The following is a 19521-nucleotide window of genomic DNA, read 5'->3' on the forward strand; positions in this document are numbered from 1 at the left end:
CAGACTACAGTTAGTGTCTGGTACCTGTCATATTGTTTTTTCTGTTTATAATATTAAAATTAGTGGCGACAAAGTTATAGCCAAATTGAAATTTGTGCTTTGTGGCTGTAGAAAAAAAATCAAGTCTCTTGACTACTCTTTCTATCTAATCACCTCTCGTTGTGTTAACAACAGTTGCATAACTTACCAACGAAATGACTTGTTATCGCCCAATAAATACTACGAAAATCTGAAGCTGGTGAGACTGTGCTTTGGTATTCGACCTTTTTCTCGCCACTGTTGCTATATGAAGAGTGGTGATAACTGAATGGTCTAAAAAGATAGTCTATTCAATTGCAGTGTGATGTAAGTTTTGCAACTGTTGTAATCGCAATTAGGGTTGGTTTTAAAAAAAAATTAGCACACGGTTGTTATCGCTCTCCGAATTTATTCAACAACTCGGTTGCGCCTCGGAGTTTAATTACTTCTCGATGGCGATAAAAACCTTGATACATTATTCATTCACACACCACTGTATTTTTTATTGTTCTGTTTCAGTTGGAACAAACTGTTGATGTACAACTTGGTTGTGATTCTTCTCAAGAACTGTTTCCACATTCTGGGTTGTGTATACTTCCATGAACTGCTTGGACACTGTTGGGTACTGCAGGCATTCTCAATAGTCTGCATCCGGGATTTCTCACTCTCTGCCGCTGCTGCAACTGCGTCTGCAACCGGAGACGCCAGTGAGAACACATTTGGGTTTTTCCAGTTCACAATGAACTATATACAAAATGAATTATATAGAAAAAGTATAGACAATATAATAATTTAGATAATATATTTACATATATGGGGGATGAAGTTTGTATAGGTTACGTAACTGCTCACACTAAATAAAGTTTAGGTAATTTTACGTCAACAGCGTTAAGGTGAACTTCTAGGAAAAAATTAAGTTTAAGTTAGTTTAAGTTCAGGTAAGCTAATGAAAGTTACAGTTGCGTAATAAACAGATTTAGCGTAACAGTTGAGGTAAGTTAAATTTTTTTAAAGGTAAAATTACCTTAGCTTTATTAAGTGTGCGGCTTAAAGTTACATAGATGGATCAAAAGTTAACGTTTTATGAATGCTCAAAATTTACTTCACTGATATTAGGATACTTGAATAGGTTAGACTTACTCTACCTAAGCAAAAAAAATTTTTTGTAATCCCTTATCAAATAGGAATTCAATTGTGTTTCTTATTCGCATCTCGGCATGTTCTGTTGTGTCTTTTTATAGACATGGGCACATGTGAGCTCCCATCTGACGCGGCAGGACTGCAAATGGACTGTTTCTGCTTTGCGACCATTCTGCTACAGAGGAAGATATTCCAGAGCAGCTACTTCCACTACGTGTACTTAGAGCTCAGAGAACAGACCCTGCAAGCATCACGGTCAGATAGCCGATACAGCAATAGTTTCCGCTTTACATTTGTGCTGATCGATTTTTTCATGTTGCGACTCACATACAAAATGAAGAGCTTGGACACCCAGAAACTCATTCATCCCAAAAGAGATATTCTCAATAATTCGATTAAGATTTAATGTATTATTTATCACAATTTGAAAGATCTTATTGTTCCGATCCCTCTTGAGGGGGGAGGAACTATATACTCAAATGGGTTTTCTTGTTCAGTCAATTTTGATCGATCGATATTTTCATCGTGGAGAGTTGTGAGTGGTATCATTAAAAAGTTCGTCCAGCGTAGAATATGGAACTAAAAAGATTTTTTTTTTGAATTTTGTCGTTTTCTAGGTGAGTTATCGTGGTTTAAATTTTTGTTAAAATTAGACTGATATGCGTTATTTTTATTCACTTTTTCCTTTATGTTTGCCTAAAATAACAATTTCGCTAAAATATGTAAACATTGTTAGCAATAATACTGCTGATTTTATTTTTGAAGGCAAAAAAAAATTGTGGACTACTTTGATATAATTTTTTTTGGCTAAAATTTAGGCTAAATATTTCAAAAATTAGACTTTTCATCCAAAATAGCTGGAAATAAGCATCTCTAGTCCACTTTGTTTATAATTGCCGAAAGTACACAGACAAAAACAACTAAAACAATCTCTGTTAACTACAAGGGGAGCTAGTCCTACTTCCACTTCCTTTGAGAGTAGTCGGGAATTAAAATTTTGCCGTTTTTTGCTGACTTTACTCTATGATTATTCAAAACGCAGCATTTATTTTTGATCTTTTAACTAACAAATTATCGAGATCTATAACATTCTTAGCAACTGAGTATTCTTAATGGAGAAACAGCAATAGCGAGGCTGGTTTTGGTCCAAATTTGGAGCTTTATATTCCAATAAAATTTTTTAAATATAATTTGATCTTTTGAATGTTAATTAAAGAAAATATCATTTCAAATCAAAGCTCACTATTGATAGATTCAATTGTTTTCCTAGATAGCTCCAATCCAATTCATGGTCCCTTTGAGTGTTGAAAATGTTTGATTTTTAGATTTTCAAATAAAGGATAGCTTATTAAATTTGCCACTAAATTTCTCCTAATTTGGTCAACTTGTAGCTTTGTGTCATCCCCGAAAGAATGCTTTTTCTTCCTTTTCTTTCTATTGAATTAATGTTTTTGTGGTTTTACGCGTTACGTTGTTGTTGTCTGGCTTTGATAGTGCTAGATTTCATAACATTTTTTTTATTATTAGGCATTGACCCTTTTTTTATGTTTTTTTTACTCATTTTGTCGCATTATCACATTACTGACAGTTCATATACAACATTATTGGCCTTCAAAATAAGGCACAGTTGAAGATCTAAAAGTCTTTAAAGGCAAAGATTATGAATTTAACGGCTTCGACACCCCTTTTCTTGGAGAATTTAATTGAAATTTTCTACAATTGATTTTGGCTGTCGTTTATACTTTGTCTTTCTAGTCCTGTTAAATTCCCTGAATAATGGCATTTGTAATTGGTTTTTATGGAGTAATAAAGTAGCCGATTTTCTTATTTGAGTTGATAGCTGATGGTATTATGGCTTTGAAAACAATTAAGTTCAAAAATAAAAAAATTACTTTTTATCTTCGCATTTGTGTTTTTTTGTCTCTTTGACCCGTTATATACAGGTCACATATGCCGTTATTGTTGTCGATGGGAAATTTAAGTGTATAAAGTCTATTTTTTCAAAGAATTTGTTATGAATTTACCGGCTTTGACAGGGTTTTTCGCAAAAAAGTAAACATATTTCTAATTTTTGTCCATGTTTGACGTTCTTTTTGTAGATAAAAGACATACTTTAATTATCTACAGCTTTCTAGCGCTTCTATTGAACGAATAAACGGACCTGTTTATTGTTTTCACTCTGTATCTAATGGCTTTTCCGACTTTGAAAATAATTGTTTTCTAAAAACAAAAAGTATTACTTCATTTTGCTCTTTTGTCTATTTTTATGTCTATTTGTGACATTGTGTCCTTAATGAGAAGTCGCCTAGCACATTAATGGCATTCGAGGAAGGTGCCACTAAACATGTTTTGAGGGCCAGAATAAGGCTTTACAACTTCTTTTGTTTATTGTCTCTATTTGTTGTTGTTTTTGTAACGGTATAAAAAATGGAATAATGACAGGTCTGAGTGCCCTCCTGTAGAGGCGTATGTGATCATTAACATGTTGAATAGTTTCATTTGCTATCTAATAGGTTTGCATTACTTTAAAATTAATTGTTTTTAGAAATATAAGCCAATTTTATAACTTTTGTCCTTTTTTGTCTAATTGAGACCGAGCCTTTTTATGGAGTGGTCCCTTATCTGTCCTATTGAAGTACAATTTGTTTTGTTTAGTTCCAATTTGTTTTGTTTAGTTTTATCTGACGTTATTTTGATCTTGCTAATAATTTTTTTTAAAATGGACATAAAGTTTTGGATGTAATTGAATGTTTGTTAATATTGTTGTTTGATTTTGTTGTTCGTCTTGACTTGCTTTCTTAAAAATGGCTGATCTCATCAATCTAATGCGGCCTTTTTTTAATCCACTGAGTTATTTGCGTTAGAGACAATCTTTCTTTATGTGGAACTTTATGTGCAAACGCGCATTACCGAGCCCCCCTTGTTAGAAATTATTAAATAAACTCACAGCATTAGGCTAATTGTTTCTCTTGTAAAGTTTTTGAAACAATTTTTTGAATTTGTCAGCACAAAAATGTCAATGCTTTGTTTGTGACGTAGTTAGGAGTACATCTTAACACATTTCGCAAAAATAATTAAAAAAGTTTTTGAAACAAAATCAACAACAGTGCTGTTACATTTGAAATACTAATGGAAAAATTGAGATTAATTTTATTATGAAAATATTTTTAAAATTATTCCTGTGACTTATCAATGTACTGAGCTCATCATTTTAAATAATCGATTGGAAGCGTATCTTGAGATATTATTCTTAAAAATCATTCTTGTGAAGATGGCTTTGCAATTGAGAATGAATTCCTAGATTGATTTTTGTTCTAATATGAACCCACAAAACGGGAAAATTCTGAATTGCAGATTGCTTTTTCGTGTTCTTATAGAGGTTGAATTGGATTGGATGGGTTAAACGCTATTATTTAGCGGAACTTAGTGGGTTTTTTTGCTTCTCTAGATCTCCGATCCCCTTGTTGCAAATATTTTAACGGAAAATTGCACTAAAATCTTAAACGTAGTAGATTATCATCATCCCTTTAAATAGCAGCCTAGGAGCATTGAAAAGTTAATTTTATTAATAGGAAGAAAACCAATTCACGTATTGATATACTGTTTAATGGCACGAGCTCTGTAACTGGGGAGTGCATAACGTACTTGGGGGGGGGGGGGGGGGGGGGGGGTTTCAAAACGGAAAAGATCCGTATCTTTAACCTTTTTATTGTAATCTAATTTACTTGTTTTGAAAACAAAAATTGTTGTAAAATCAGTACGCAACAAAATGTCACGTGTTGTTTCGTTTAACAGAGGTGCCTATTTGATCAACTCCAACTTGAGGAAGGAGATTAAGAGGAGACACGAGGAGGAACAGCAGACAGTTGACAAGATCAGAAGGAGCATGACTAAGATCAGACACAGACAGAGGGCAACAGGGGGCAACAACCACCACCACACTCTACAATGGGTCCCAGAGACTCATAATCAAGGTACTACGCCCCCCCCCCCTCTCCCCCTATGATCAATAATTTTGCATTGATTGAGTTTGAAAAAGGTACGAATGGTAAATCTCCAACAATTGACTCGCAGTCATCTGTTGTCTTGGTAAACATTTGTTAGATGGTTCTGATACAGTCAGTCAGTATCTAGTTAGAAATGAGAAAGTAACAAATTATATAACGATCGAGTTAGATTTAGAAATGTTGTGAGCAGATAAAGTTACATGTCACTGTCCATATAGTATAGCAATAACGAAGCTTTCCTAGAACAGCCGCCGATAGCTCAGTTGGTAGAGCGGAGGACTGTAGAGTAAACTGTCATCCTTAGGTCCCTGGTTCGAGTCCGGGTCGGCGGAGAAGAAATCTTTTTCCTAAGACTTCCAAGTTATTTTTAAGGAGTTATCGATAGGTGTGGTATTTTGTTCAGTTTCCTTTTTGCCAAAAAGCTGAGAATATTTAAGTATAAGAACAAAATCATGCATTTGTTACTGGTGTTTCTAAATCACAACTTCCCGGGTTGAAGTTTCTTTGATTTCATACAAGGATCATATATGATTTCATACTGTCCATACTTGATTTCTTAGTACGATCCTTGTATGAAACCAAAGAAATCATATATGATTACCAAGAAATCATATATGATCCTAGTACGAATACTAAGAATCATACATCTATTTTTCGAAATTCTTTTTACCATTTATGTTTTTTGTTTTTTTTTTCGACAGAGCATCACCTATATGATCCGCCAAAAGTCCCTAACGTACAATATCAATTGCAAAGTTGGGCACTAAATAAGAGAACAGGTCCAAATACATAACAGAATTTTTGACATACTCTGAAGCCAGTTTATACTTATACAAATTCATTTATAAAAAAAAATCGAGAAATAAATTTGCATATAACCTCAAATTTGGTTTCTAAATATGTTTAAACCACAAATTTAATCTTTTAGCGCACCCACAGAATCAAAGGTAGATTGCAAATGTGATATAATAATTTAGTAAGACCTCTGACTACATTATACGGGAATTTGTGCCACCAGTCAATGTTTTATGTATCATATATGACCTTGTATGATTCCCAAAAAATTTTTTCAACTTCAATAGAAAATCAAAATTAGACAGTTTTTTGTCAATGAAATTTTTTGTATGATCCCTGTATGATTTCTGGGAAATCATATATGGTCCTTGTATGACTACCAAGAATTCATACAAATCATATACGACCTAGTATGATTACTAAGAATCATATATGACCTAGTACGAAATCAAAGAAAGTTGTATGAACGTTGACCCGGGTTTCACTCTAAATCTTTCCCGTGTGAGAAATAATAAAGGCGAAAACACCGACCAATATGTTAGGTCAATTGCAAAGGTTCCGCCAGTATATATTCCCTGTCAACGTTTTCTTGGATGCTCTCATTTTGTTTTGCTAAAATTAGATTTTGAAGTGGGCGAAAAGTTGGGTTTGAATAGTATTTTTTCCTGGAAGTTACATTTAAAATTCAGTTATGTTTGAGAAACGGGCAGCAACAAATTTTGGAGCTTTTTTAGACCTTCGAGTTATTAAATGTGTTCTCACTTCTCAGGTAACGTTTTTACCTTTCTTTTTTATATTCTCAAATGCTTCTTAATCAATTTGTTTATGTTTACCCTTTCAATTACCCTATTTTTCATTAAAAAAATCTGCTGCGACTTTTTTGGGACCTATGGAGATTTTTCAAATAACTAGTTTTCATTCCATCTAAAATGTGTATAGAATACTGCCGGAAAACAGCAAAGAAACCGGAAAATAGCGAAGGGTACTAAGTAAAATTTAAAACGGGGCAAACAGATGATAGCTTGTGTTCACTATTTAGCTCAGACTTCGATTTGTACCAATAACAGCCACTAAACACGTCTCATCGTTTTTAATTTTTGAGTCACGTGAGTTTGTTTTTAATACTTTTTAAGTCGCACTCCATTTTTTGTTAAAACCAAAACTTTAATTATTAAAATAGTTTTTAGGTTTAGATTTTGACTATTTGTACGGCTGTTTTGGCTCTTTCTCGTACTTGGTGTTTTAAAAAGAGTTTTTACGAACTGTTTTTTTTTCATTGTTGATGGCCCCCGTTGTTGTATCAAAAGAACATCATGAAATTTTACCCGATCCAACTATACACAAAGCCATCATAGCCAACCTGTCATTTGATCAAATGTCATTTTACGCAATGCCTTTTTTGTTCTACCCTATTTTTAAACTATTATTTAGAATAGCAAAATGGCCCGTGGGACTTGATATGAAACCATCAAAACCGAACGTGGGCATAGAATATTCGGTAAAGTATGTTGAAACGTTCTGGTAATAGCTACTGCCAATTTTTAGTCAGATCACTGAACAAAAAAGATTAAAGACATTGAGTAAATGGGAATTGGGTAAAATGGCATTGGTTAAAATGGAAATGGGTAAATCATCATGTAATGTTTAAAAGTTTAGAATATGAAGGAGTTCTTCAAAAAAAACATTTTAAAGTTGTTCTTTTTTTTGCGTACCTATATAGATTATATAGTTGCTCTCCCCGGGTCGAGGTTTTAGGGTAATTTTTTGTAAGAAATGCGGTGAATGCGGTGAATTTTTGTAAGAAATGCGGTGATTGCGGTGAATGCGGTGAAAATAAATATTTCACCGCATTTCACCTCATTTCTTACAAAAATTAACCGCAAAATTCACCGCATTTCTTACAAAAATTCACCGCATCAACTTTTGTGGCAAAATAATGTAAGAAATGCGGTGAAAGCGGTGAATGCGGTGAAAAAAAATAATTCACCACATTTCACCGCATTCCTTACAAAAATTCACCGCGAAATTCACCGCATTTCTTACAAAAATTCACCGCATAGGTTTTCCAAAGTTTACTCAATCTGATTCAAATTCACAAGAAATTTCAAAGATGTAAGTGAAAGTTGGCGCAGTGGACTAAGCAGTGGAAGGCATGCAGGAGGTCAGATGTTCGAACCCGTGTGGGGACTATTCTTTTTTGTAAGAACCCTGATTACGCGGTGAAAATAAATAATTCACCGCGATTCACCGCATTCACCGCAAAAAGATGTAAGAAATACGCGGTGAAAATTATTTTTTTTCACCGCATTTCACCGCATTTCTTACGAAAATTCACCGCCAAACCTCGACCCGGGTCGTTAAACTAATTCTTTTGCATTGCTTTATTTTTAATCGTGACATACATTTTGTTCAGCCATCTTTACGGGGTACCTCCAATTCGAGGGGCGAACAGGGAACGAGAGTGACAGTGACAGTGATCTGGACGAGTTCCATGATGTCAACCCTCCAGACCACAAACTATCTCCTGGTGCCCTCGATGTAAGTCTTTTATCATCGTGTCTTATTTTTGGCCGGTATAAAAAAATTTCGGACACTTGAAGTTAACACTTTGAATGGAAAAACTTTTGTGACAATTTCTTTAAGCAATTAATGGACAGTTTAGGGTTTTTAACCTGAGCCAACTTTCACCTTGTCTATTGCCTCGTGTAACCCTAGTTGAGACGTGGACTTTTGAAAAGACATCTCTATCAAAACTGACTTAAATAATCGTACATTGATTCCTCTAACCGTAGAAAGATCATTGGGTAGGCTGTGACTAGAGTACCTCGCCATATGCTTTAAAGAGCAAGCAAGTCCCCCCCCCCCTCTCCTCTCCCCGAATCTTTTGAGAATTGTCTCAGAAAACTCATATCTGGATATGGTCAAAAATACGTCAATGATCATTTTTTTTCAAATTTGCTTTTGTTTGGATACTTATTATGTCCAGATGATTAGTGGGATCTTTTCCGTTTGTGCCCCCCCCCCCTAGTACGTTATGCACCCCCATTTACAGAGCATGTGCCATTACATAGTAATTCATTGTGTGAAAATATGGCACGTGCGTCAGGGGGGTGCAAATAATATGCACCCACTAAGCTGGGGGGGGGGGGGGGGCTCAAACGGAAGCGGAAAAGATCCGATTAGTGTTTATTTATTGATTTGTTTATGTTGTTTAGTATGCGTATGGGGCCCTGATAGCGGGTGCAGAGACTGCTCTGAAGCGACACTCTCTCCAGTCCTCAATTGACAGCCAGTACTTCGGTGAGTAGACCCGGTTCCTTTATCTCCCGGGTAATCTATGAATCGACAATCTTGCAAAAATCTTGCAAACAATCTCAGTGCGATTGAATGTATCCGGGTACAAAGTTTCTCGATTTTCCTGTAATTTTTTCGATTCTCTTGCAAATATCATATCAGTTGGATTTGAAATGTGTAACTTGTGCAAAAAGCAAAAGTTTCTTTAAATAATACTTTTTAAAGCATTAAAACTATTACTCTTAGTTACATTTCTGTAAACATTCAAACAATACTAGGAATTTTTATCATTCACATTTTCTTTTTGTCAAGTTTTGTCAAGCTTTGAATTATATTATACGATTTAAATTTGGTCATCGCCGCTAGGGCCTCTTTACACCTTGAATAAAGTGAATAAGAGTACCCTGGTCAAAAAGACGGTACAAAAACGACGTAAGAAATTCTTGGTATGCTCAGTGTCAATCAATAAGGTTATGTACAACAAAGTTCAATCAGTTTTGAAGGCATCAATATAGATAAAGTTCAATTTCAAGATGAAAGGGAAAAGTTTGAGAAACTGCTTGTTTTGGAGTTCATGAAAGCTACTAGTTGAATTTGTTGCTATAAGCCACTTCAATCACTGGGAAGTGCTTTTGCTGGCTCTTCTTGTCCTATTTCCTATACATGGCCTTCTTGGCTAGCCTCCTGGATAGAGAACTGGTTGTTCTTTTCCAGGAGTGGTAAGACATCTAATGTTAATTATCGATCCATTAAAAACTGTCATTAAATATATTTATTAATGCAAGAAGTAAAAATTCTTAAGAAGGATGGTAACACTGAACGAAAGGATTCGCACCACTGATTAGACAACGGCGACCGATGACCAAATGAATTGACCGCTGCTACAAGTCGGTGTAATCACATCAAAAATGTAACTGATAAAGTATTTCTCCTAAGATTCGATGGGGTGCTAATTTGGATTGTCGGGACTTTGGACGTGATTGGTGAGTTTGACAGTGGAGGTTTGTTTGTTTTCGAATGTAGAATTTTGTATTTTTGTCGTTAGAAGGCTTCTAGCTGGGGACTGGCTAGCGCCCAAAACTCTATCAAAATTCCGAAAGATTTGTTTGGTAGTTCCTCTTGTTGTAAGGAGTGTACTGTGTTGTCCCCAAAAATTGTTGCTCTTTCGGCTGCTTGAAAACTTCCCTCTAGATAATTGAATTAATAATCAAAATATGTAATACCAGCAACAAGTAATGTTATAGCCAGAGACAGTTAATTGAGTAAGTTCAACAATCAAAAGGATTTTTTCTATCAAAACTAATTAATGATCCACACTAAATCAAAACAATTCAATCAATCTCTCCGCAAGTATCCACAAATCCGTCACTCTACTTCTTTTCACCGATAACTGAAATAAGTTCTGCCTCCCAGTAGCTATGTTACCGGCCAAATACTTATAATCTTCCCAGCCAACAATTTTGAATACCTTTGCAGTTTCACTCACTGCAACTGCTAAATTATGTTCTTTCCCAAATAACTCACTAAACAACTACAATTTGCTCACTCTGAGAATCAACTGCTCCACTTGAGCTTTCTCTCTCACGCTTTGACTGACGAACTGCTGTTTCTCAGCCTCGTCAGTCTTTCTCTCAGGCTCACTCTCTCGCGTCTGATGGTTTTTCTTGTTCTTAAGGGTACTCAACCTTATCAGTTTTTATCAGTAAAACGTAACGTGTCGTTCCTTTTCGAACATTTTGACCTAACGTATAAGCGTATTAGTGGTTGTAGGATATTGTCTATGCGCTGTAGTTTATCTAAAGTAAATGTTTGCCTAAAATGACCGGAAATTTGCGAACAACTCGCTTTGATAAGTTCAAGATGCAACAAAACTTATAATTCATGTTCAACAGTTCTTATACAAGTACATACACTCTGTTTTATCCTTTTTCATGTTGCTAAATCTTGCCTGATTTAACCCAAGAATACGTTTGCTCCCCTGTGGTTCTGAGAATATTGTGTTTTAATGATCTGTCAATCATTTAAAAATCAGGGAAAACATAGTTCTTTCTGCCTTTTTCTTTGTTTACTTTAAAGGCCAAAAGAGCGGTTTCGGGTACCGGAAAAAGCCCGTTGTTTTTCTCAATGTGTAGGGAATTGCCCTGGGAGCGATCAGTTAAAATTTCATGGTGATCAGAGTTGAGGAAGTAGGGTTTTCAGGACTTGCGGGGGGGGGGGGTCGCAAAAATATGGACGCTTGGTTTTGCAACTTTTGAGTTTCTCTCTATCAGAAATTCCTTCAAACAGCCCTTGTGCTTTTTTGGACTTATCAATCTATTCTCTAGAACACTTCAGGACAATAATTAGTCCCATCTCGTTCATTGAACTCACTTCATAACTCGTTTTTTCCACCAAAAATTCTCTTTTGCAAATGTTTAGACCTTTTGAACCTCTAATACTTTAGCTACCGCTCTTTCCTGACAACAATGATTTGTTCCACTGTGTAATTACCAAAACTATAGTAGTGCTTTTTTTTCCGAGCTCTGATTTTAACTAGACACTTTGATTTAACCGTAAATCCCCTGATGAATTCAAACTGACTGACAAAATTTGAATATAAGAACTCAAACCAATAAATGCGTTAGTTCCCAAGATCTCTTCCAATTTTCTCCTACAAATACAAAACACTGTTGAAATGATACTCTCACTAATTCTTCTAAAATGGGGTTACCGGCCTTGGATTCAAAACAGTATTGCAATAAAAATCTAACACTTTTCAAATCGTTTTATTTTCCTTTTCATTTCTTCATGCGCGTCCCTTCAAGCATCTTTTTCTTTTACTTAATTTAATATGATTTCAAGCTTGTTTGATTGTTTTGCACAAAATCCGAACACTTGCTGAACTACTCTATTAAAGTGTCAGTTTTTAACGATTAAAAGTCTCTTTTCTGCCATTCGAAAAACTAATTATTGGTAATTCCTTTTTCTTTCATATATAATTAGATTTGCTTATTCACACAGTATGGTTTGTAACAACAATTTTACCTCTCTGTCTTTAATTGGTGTTCCCCCTGCTGTGGGTAATCGTTGGAGGCTAACAAACATGTTTTTCGTTGGAAAATTACAATAAATTTGGCCGACAAATTCTTCAAAGCATACCTTTTGTTTGTTTCCCTTTTTAAGCACTAAGTTTTCCTTGTTAAGATAACCTTTATATCTTTCCTGAAAACACTAAGCAGTAACCCCAAACTTGCAGTTACTTATGGGGAATAAATACTCGCGTTTATCACACCAAAATGGCTATTAGAGGATGCATTGTTGGGATTTCGGGGAATTTATTTATTAAATTATCATTGCTTTTGCCAAGCCGTTCCATTTTTTTTCCTGGTGTTTCCATACTTAGTTTCTTCCGTTTAATGACCTCTGAGTTTGATTCCGACTATTTCTGACAACTTGATAACTTTGCAAAGCTAATTGTGTTTTGCTTACACAAGATTTCACACCGACTTCATGTGTGCTTCTTTTGTTTACTTATCAAATACGCTCAACATCGGCCTCGAAACTTTGCAAATTAATTAGTATTTCAAACGCCAAGTCCCTCTCTCAACTAGGGGTTAAGGACCCGTGATTTATATCAATTCCACACTCCTCCCTCCTAGACTATTATTCTCCCGAATAATAAAAAAATCCGTTGGTCCCTGAGTACTAGCACACCCTCTCCTCTGCACAGAGCGTTTTTCAGTTAAATAGTGAACCTAAGTTAGTGTGAACCATTTAAATAGAGCTCCAAGTAAATGAAAGTTGGGAAATGCCCAGAGCACCGATTAGTGGTTAGATAATAACTAGAAGATATAAGCATGATCATATATATGAGTCCCTCAGTCAACCAATCGTTTTGAACACAAAAACTGGCCAAAAAGAAGCTCACCATCAAAATAATCCTGTACAAAAAACCCCAACTCTGTCTAATTTTAATCTAATTCTGAGCATTGCAATTAAACTGGCCATCCTTTTCCAATGGTTTTGTCATTTAGAGCATATGCACTTCTTTCTTAAAAGCAGATATGTTCATCCAATTATGAGCTTCTATTATAAGGTATGGCGTATTAACTCACAGTCATAAGAGCAGCAGATTTGACTAACTAGTTCTCATCACCAAAGACAGTTCAACTTTACCAACTTTGTCAACTCTACTTTCTTCCTCCGATGCTTGAATGGATGACCGCCTCCATTCTCATTCTTCGACTTTTTCATTCGTTTGCGCAAGAATCCCCTGGACGAATAACACCTCGTTTTCAATTTGTTCCACTTCTCCTTTGACTGACTTTTTGTTTTCTAAACAACAGCTTGTACAACTCAGGGTACTCCAAATCCACGCTTCTCTGATCGTCACTCGCCCTCAACAAGTTCGGAGAAGAACTATACGACACCTCCCTCCTATATTGTACTATCTCTTCTCGGCTGCATACGCCTCTCATCAACTGATTCCGGTTAGCGCCTATTGCTTTCTTGACTTCAAAATCAGAGGACTGCTCCCGTTCATTATCTTGCTTCGAATAAGAACTCTCGAATTGTACTGGCACTACGTTCTCTCCAGAATCGAATGCACAAGCGTTTCCTCCATCAATGGCGGCAACGTTTGAGTCACCATTTTCTTTTTTGTCTGTTTCCACCGTTGCGCATTCTTCCCAGATCCTGGTGAAAAAATTTTCGCCAAATTTTGCTGGTGTAGTCAATTTTTCTACTTTGCTCAATTCTGGAAATCCATCCGCGCATGCCTTTGCAACCGTTATTTCACAACTCTTGGTTGCATCACAATACGCATCGTCTGTTGGAAAGGTTACAAAATTTGCGTGTAATTTCTCACATTTATCTTCAGATGAAGTTCGTGTCAAACTAAGGTGTTTAGTGTGCTGCGACCCAATACTGGCTTTACCCTGTCGTGAACTCTTGTCAATCAAATTTTCACTAAAAATATTTTCTGCTGCTGTGGCCAATTCACCTTTTTGAGCAACACTAAAATGCGGCATAGCTGTTTCTCCAACATCTATCCATTTACCAAAGTGCCACGGCACGCCAGGACCGGACGTGATTTCAAGAGTTGTCAAACTTTTGGAGCACTTCTTCACAACTGTCAATTCGTTTCCTGGTGTCGACGCCAAAGAATGAGAACTACTGTGCCGCCCACGAATGTTTGGTAGGAACACATCGTCGTCCATGCAGTAAAACTTGTGTTCATCGTCACTTTCAAAGAAGCTGTCATCATCACCAAAATCGTCGTGAATAAAATTTGCATCATCCTCCAACTCACTGAAATCATTTTCTTCGAGTGCTTTGTTCCTCTGCTCTGCAATTTTCATCTTCTCACTATTGTCCCACCGTACAATGCATCGATCCATCATTTTCTTGAACTGTTCATCTTCAGATAATGTCTTTGTCGTAATCTGCTCCTCCATCTCTCCGTAAAAATTGAAGGTGCGATTGCCACCAATGACATTCGAATCAGCAACAATCTCCACACCGGACAAACTGTCAGCCAATTTTGAAAAGCTTCTTCTCGTACCGTCTCTGAACTTCGGGTTCTCTTCCAGCATTGCTTTTACCCCAAAACCAACAGCTTTTATGGCCGACCAACGTTTAGTCGGAGAACTCTTTGCTGGCTTTTTGGTCATCACTGATTTGACAATAATATCGGTTTTCACTTGAACGTCTTTCTTTTTGTCTGATGTTGGAGTCCGCTCTTGGAGCGGTAACTCCTCTCTGTCAACAACGTCACTTTGAAAAACTGGTCTGTCATTTTCACACTGTAAGACCGCTTCCTCATATTCCTCTTTCTCTATCAAGTATCTCTCAAACGCATCCTCATAAAACTGTGGGTTATTGGACAGTCTCAGATCAAAGAAGTACAAAGTTTCTTGAAGAGTCCAAGCACGATTTCTTTGATCGGTTTTCCAAAATGCACGCGGCAAATAATTTAAAGCATCAAGAGCCCAACCACACAACTTGTCTGGTAGAAACCTCTTCACCTCTTCTTCTGACCACATGAAAACTTCACAAACATCCAAGTAATACTCACGCCAGTCCTCCCAAACTTCATATCCAGGCGAAGGAAACTGTTTTATTAATCCGAAACCTGACATTGTTCTCCGAAATGCTTCACTCTGAATGCTCCTCTGAGGCTTCAATTTCTGCTGCTATTCTATTCGGCTCTTCTTCTCGTCTCTGTCTGAGTAAGCTCCTCAATCTATCTGCTCGGGTGCTTCCACCACTACGCTGAGTTAGGATCCTCGTCCCGAGAAAAATCACTGACTGTCTTCCAAAATTACCCTCTCCTGGAAATATCTGTCTCTCTTGCACAAATTCTCTCGATCTCCTCCGTTCCACAAAACTTGTAATCTCGTTCTGACTATCGTTAACGTGTTCCTCGACTTGCTCTGCGTCGGAAGACGCCAGCTTTGAGCACTTGTTGCAAGTCTATCAGAACTCTCTCTTCACACTCGTATTCAAATCTTCTGAATAACTGACTTTTTAACAAGAGAGCCCACCCAGGAGCGCCACTGTAGAATTTTGTATTTTTGTCGTTAGAAGGCTTCTAGCTGGGGACTGGCTAGCGCCCAAAACTCTATCAAAATTCCGAAAGATTTGTTTGGTAGTTCCTCTTGTTGTAAGGAGTGTACTGTGTTGTCCCCAAAAATTGTTGCTCTTTCGGCTGCTTGAAAACTTCCCTCTAGATAATTGAATTAATAATCAAAATATGTAATACCAGCAACAAGTAATGTTATAGCCAGAGACAGTTAATTGAGTAAGTTCAACAATCAAAAGGATTTTTTCTATCAAAACTAATTAATGATCCACACTAAATCAAAACAATTCAATCAATCTCTCCGCAAGTATCCACAAATCCGTCACTCTACTTCTTTTCACCGATAACTGAAATAAGTTCTGCCTCCCAGTAGCTATGTTACCGGCCAAATACTTATAATCTTCCCAGCCAACAATTTTGAATACCTTTGCAGTTTCACTCACTGCAACTGCTAAATTATGTTCTTTCCCAAATAACTCACTAAACAACTACAATTTGCTCACTCTGAGAATCAACTGCTCCACTTGAGCTTTCTCTCTCACGCTTTGACTGACGAACTGCTGTTTCTCAGCCTCGTCAGTCCTTCTCTCAGGCTCACTCTCTCGCGTCTGATGGTTTTTCTTGTTCTTAAGGGTACTCAACCTTATCAGTTTTTATCAGTAAAACGTAACGTGTCGTTCCTTTTCGAACATTTTGACCTAACGTATAAGCGTATTAGTGGTTGTGGGATATTGTCTATGCGCTGTAGTTTATCTAAAGTAAATGTTTGCCTAAAATGACCGGAAATTTGCGAACAACTCGCTTTGATAAGTTCAAGATGCAACAAAACTTATAATTCATGTTCAACAGTTCTTATACAAGTACATACACTCTGTTTTATCCTTTTTCATGTTGCTAAATCTTGCCTGATTTAACCCAAGAATACGTTTGCTCCCCTGTGGTTCTGAGAATATTGTGTTTTAATGATCTGTCAATCATTTAAAAATCAGGGAAAACATAGTTCTTTCTGCCTTTTTCTTTGTTTACTTTAAAGGCCAAAAGAGCGGTTTCGGGTACCGGAAAAAGCCCGTTGTTTTTCTCAATGTGTAGGGAATTGCCCTGGGAGTGATCAGTTAAAATTTCATGGTGATCAGAGTTGAGGAAGTAGGGTTTTCAGGACTTGCGGGGGGGTCGCAAAAATATGGACGCTTGGTTTTGCAACTTTTGAGTTTCTCTCTATCAGAAATTCCTTCAAACAGCCCTTGTGCTTTTTTGGACTTATCAATCTATTCTCTAGAACACTTCAGGACAATAATTAGTCCCATCTCGTTCATTGAACTCACTTCATAACTCGTTTTTTCCACCAAAAATTCTCTTTTGCAAATGTTTAGACCTTTTGAACCTCTAATACTTTAGCTACCGCTCTTTCCTGACAACAATGATTTGTTCCACTGTGTAATTACCAAAACTATAGTAGTTTATTTTTTTCCGAGCTCTGATTTTAACTAGACACTTTGATTTAACCGTAAATCCCCTGATGAATTCAAACTGACTGACAAAATTTGAATATAAGAACTCAAACCAATAAATGCGTTAGTTCCCAAGATCTCTTCCAATTTTCTCCTACAAATACAAAACACTGTTGAAATGATACTCTCACTAATTCTTCTAAAATGGGGTTACCGGCCTTGGATTCAAAACAGTATTGCAATAAAAATCTAACACTTTTCAAATCGTTTTATTTTCCTTTTCATTTCTTCATGCGCGTCCCTTCAACCATCTTTTTCTTTTACTTAATTTAATATGATTTCAAGCTTGTTTGATTGTTTTGCACAAAATCCGAACACTTGCTGAACTACTCTATTAAAGTGACAGTTTTTAACGATTAAAAGTCTCTTTTCTGCCATTCGAAAAACTAATTATTGGTAATTCCTTTTTCTTTCATATATAATTAGATTTGCTTATTCACACAGTATGGTTTGTAACAACAATTTTACCTCTCTGTCTTTAATTGGTGTTCCCCCTGCTGTGGGTAATCGTTGGAGGCTAACAAACATGTTTTTCGTTGGAAAATTACAATAAATTTGGCCGACAAATTCTTCAAAGCATACCTTTTGTTTGTTTCCCTTTTTAAGCACTAATTTTTCCTTGTTAAGATAACCTTTATATCTTTCCTGAAAACACTAAGCAGTAACCCCAAACTTGCAGTTACTTATGGGGAATAAATACTCGCGTTTATCACACCAAAATGGCTATTAGAGGATGCATTGTTGGGATTTCGGGGAATTTATTTATTAAATTATCATTGCTTTTGCCAAGCCGTTCCATTTTTTTTCCTGGTGTTTCCATACTTAGTTTCTTCCGTTTAATGACCTCTGAGTTTGATTCCGACTATTTCTGACAACTTGATCACTTTGCAAAGCTAATTGTGTTTTGTTTACACAAGATTTCACACCGACTTCATGTGTGCTTCTTTTGTTTACTTATCAAATACGCTCAACATCGGCCTCGAAACTTTGCAAATTAATTAGTATTTCAAACGCCAAGTCCCTCTCTCAACTAGGGGTTAAGGACCCGTGATTTATATCAATTCCACATCGAATAATGAATAAGCTAGGAATAACACGAAAAGGTAGCAATGGAAAATAACAATAACCAAAAGAAATAATAAAGAAAATCAATAAAGGAAAGCAAAGCTTTTTGTAAAGAGTTTCAAAACGTGCTATTCGGACCTAAAACATAAAACCGCTGAACCAAACGTGCTTAGCACTAAGTTATGATGTTTTTTGAATAGTTGAGGAGTTGAAGTGATGAAGAAATCAGTGGAATAAGTAAGAAGAACAATAGTTGTTTTTAGTAAAATACTATCTTAAGGGATTTTTGATTGATTCATTCAGGCATCCTGCCCATGATGTGCATTTTTCTTTTCGGGTGTTGCTGTCCAAGTTTGCTTCACTATTGGTTTACTACAGCTATGTCCTGAATTTATTAAGCGAGCGGCTGCCTTTGCTGTGTAACAGGAGATAATGTTCGTTTGACTTTTGCTCCAAATTAACTAATTGAACGGCTAGCAAAAATTGGTTGGTTGAGAGTTGTTTAATAATACGGAACCAGGAAAAACTGAGAAGTGAAAGAAAATAAATTATTGCTGTAATTTGGATTTTTGGTATGCTCAGCTTGTTTGGCATGTTCTGTGTTAATCCTTGAGATAGTCGTTATGTGCGGTCGGGAACGTAAGAAATCTTCGGTATGTTCGGTTGTGCAGTATTCGTTATCTTCGGTATTAAAACATAAAATTGTGGTATGTACGGTTTGAAACGTAAGAATTTGAGAAAATGAATTTCAAGTGATAACGTTGTTTTTGCAGGCATTTCAACCGTATTTCTTAGATAAAAATTCTGAAATAAGGTGCAAATTTATACAAAAATTCATTGAGCTCGTTGACAAAACTAGTTGAGCTGATCAGATACATTTCCTTGTTTGTTTTTAAATTTAAAAATAAAATAAATTTGTTGATCAAAGATTGATATGTGGTTTGAAACCTACATGCCAACAATTTCTTACGCTTAAAACCAAGTAGTTTGGTGATTTTTAAAGTTTAAAAACCTAACACATCGACATGTTGATACGTTTAACAAAACGAGCACGCCAATGATACCGAGGGAAAAAATGGTAAGAGTTTTCGTGGCTTTTGTCTAACTAAAACGGAACATACCAACAATGTTC

The 19521-nt window shown here is 36.2% G+C and overlaps 1 protein-coding gene and 1 non-coding gene across 2 annotated transcripts in view; both read left to right on the forward strand.

The window, feature by feature from the left end:
* The window catches only part of LOC142344958 (piezo-type mechanosensitive ion channel component 2-like), a 107132-nt gene that overhangs the window by 33405 nt on the left and 54206 nt on the right, over nucleotides 1–19521 (forward strand). The window contains exons 5-9 of the mRNA XM_075397042.1: nucleotides 538–725; nucleotides 1260–1413; nucleotides 4954–5132; nucleotides 8374–8498; nucleotides 9176–9260. Of these exons, the coding sequence (XP_075253157.1) occupies nucleotides 538–725; nucleotides 1260–1413; nucleotides 4954–5132; nucleotides 8374–8498; nucleotides 9176–9260 (731 nt within the window). The remainder of the gene's footprint in view (nucleotides 1–537; nucleotides 726–1259; nucleotides 1414–4953; nucleotides 5133–8373; nucleotides 8499–9175; nucleotides 9261–19521) is intronic.
* On the forward strand, nucleotides 5414–5497 carry Trnay-gua (transfer RNA tyrosine (anticodon GUA)). The gene is given in 2 exon segments: nucleotides 5414–5450; nucleotides 5462–5497. It is a non-coding gene; the product is annotated as a tRNA-Tyr (tRNA).

The sequence above is a fragment of the Convolutriloba macropyga genome, chromosome 8 (assembly GCF_964194025.1).
Source record: "Convolutriloba macropyga chromosome 8, txConMacr16.3, whole genome shotgun sequence".
Lineage (NCBI taxonomy): Eukaryota > Metazoa > Xenacoelomorpha > Acoela > Convolutidae > Convolutriloba > Convolutriloba macropyga.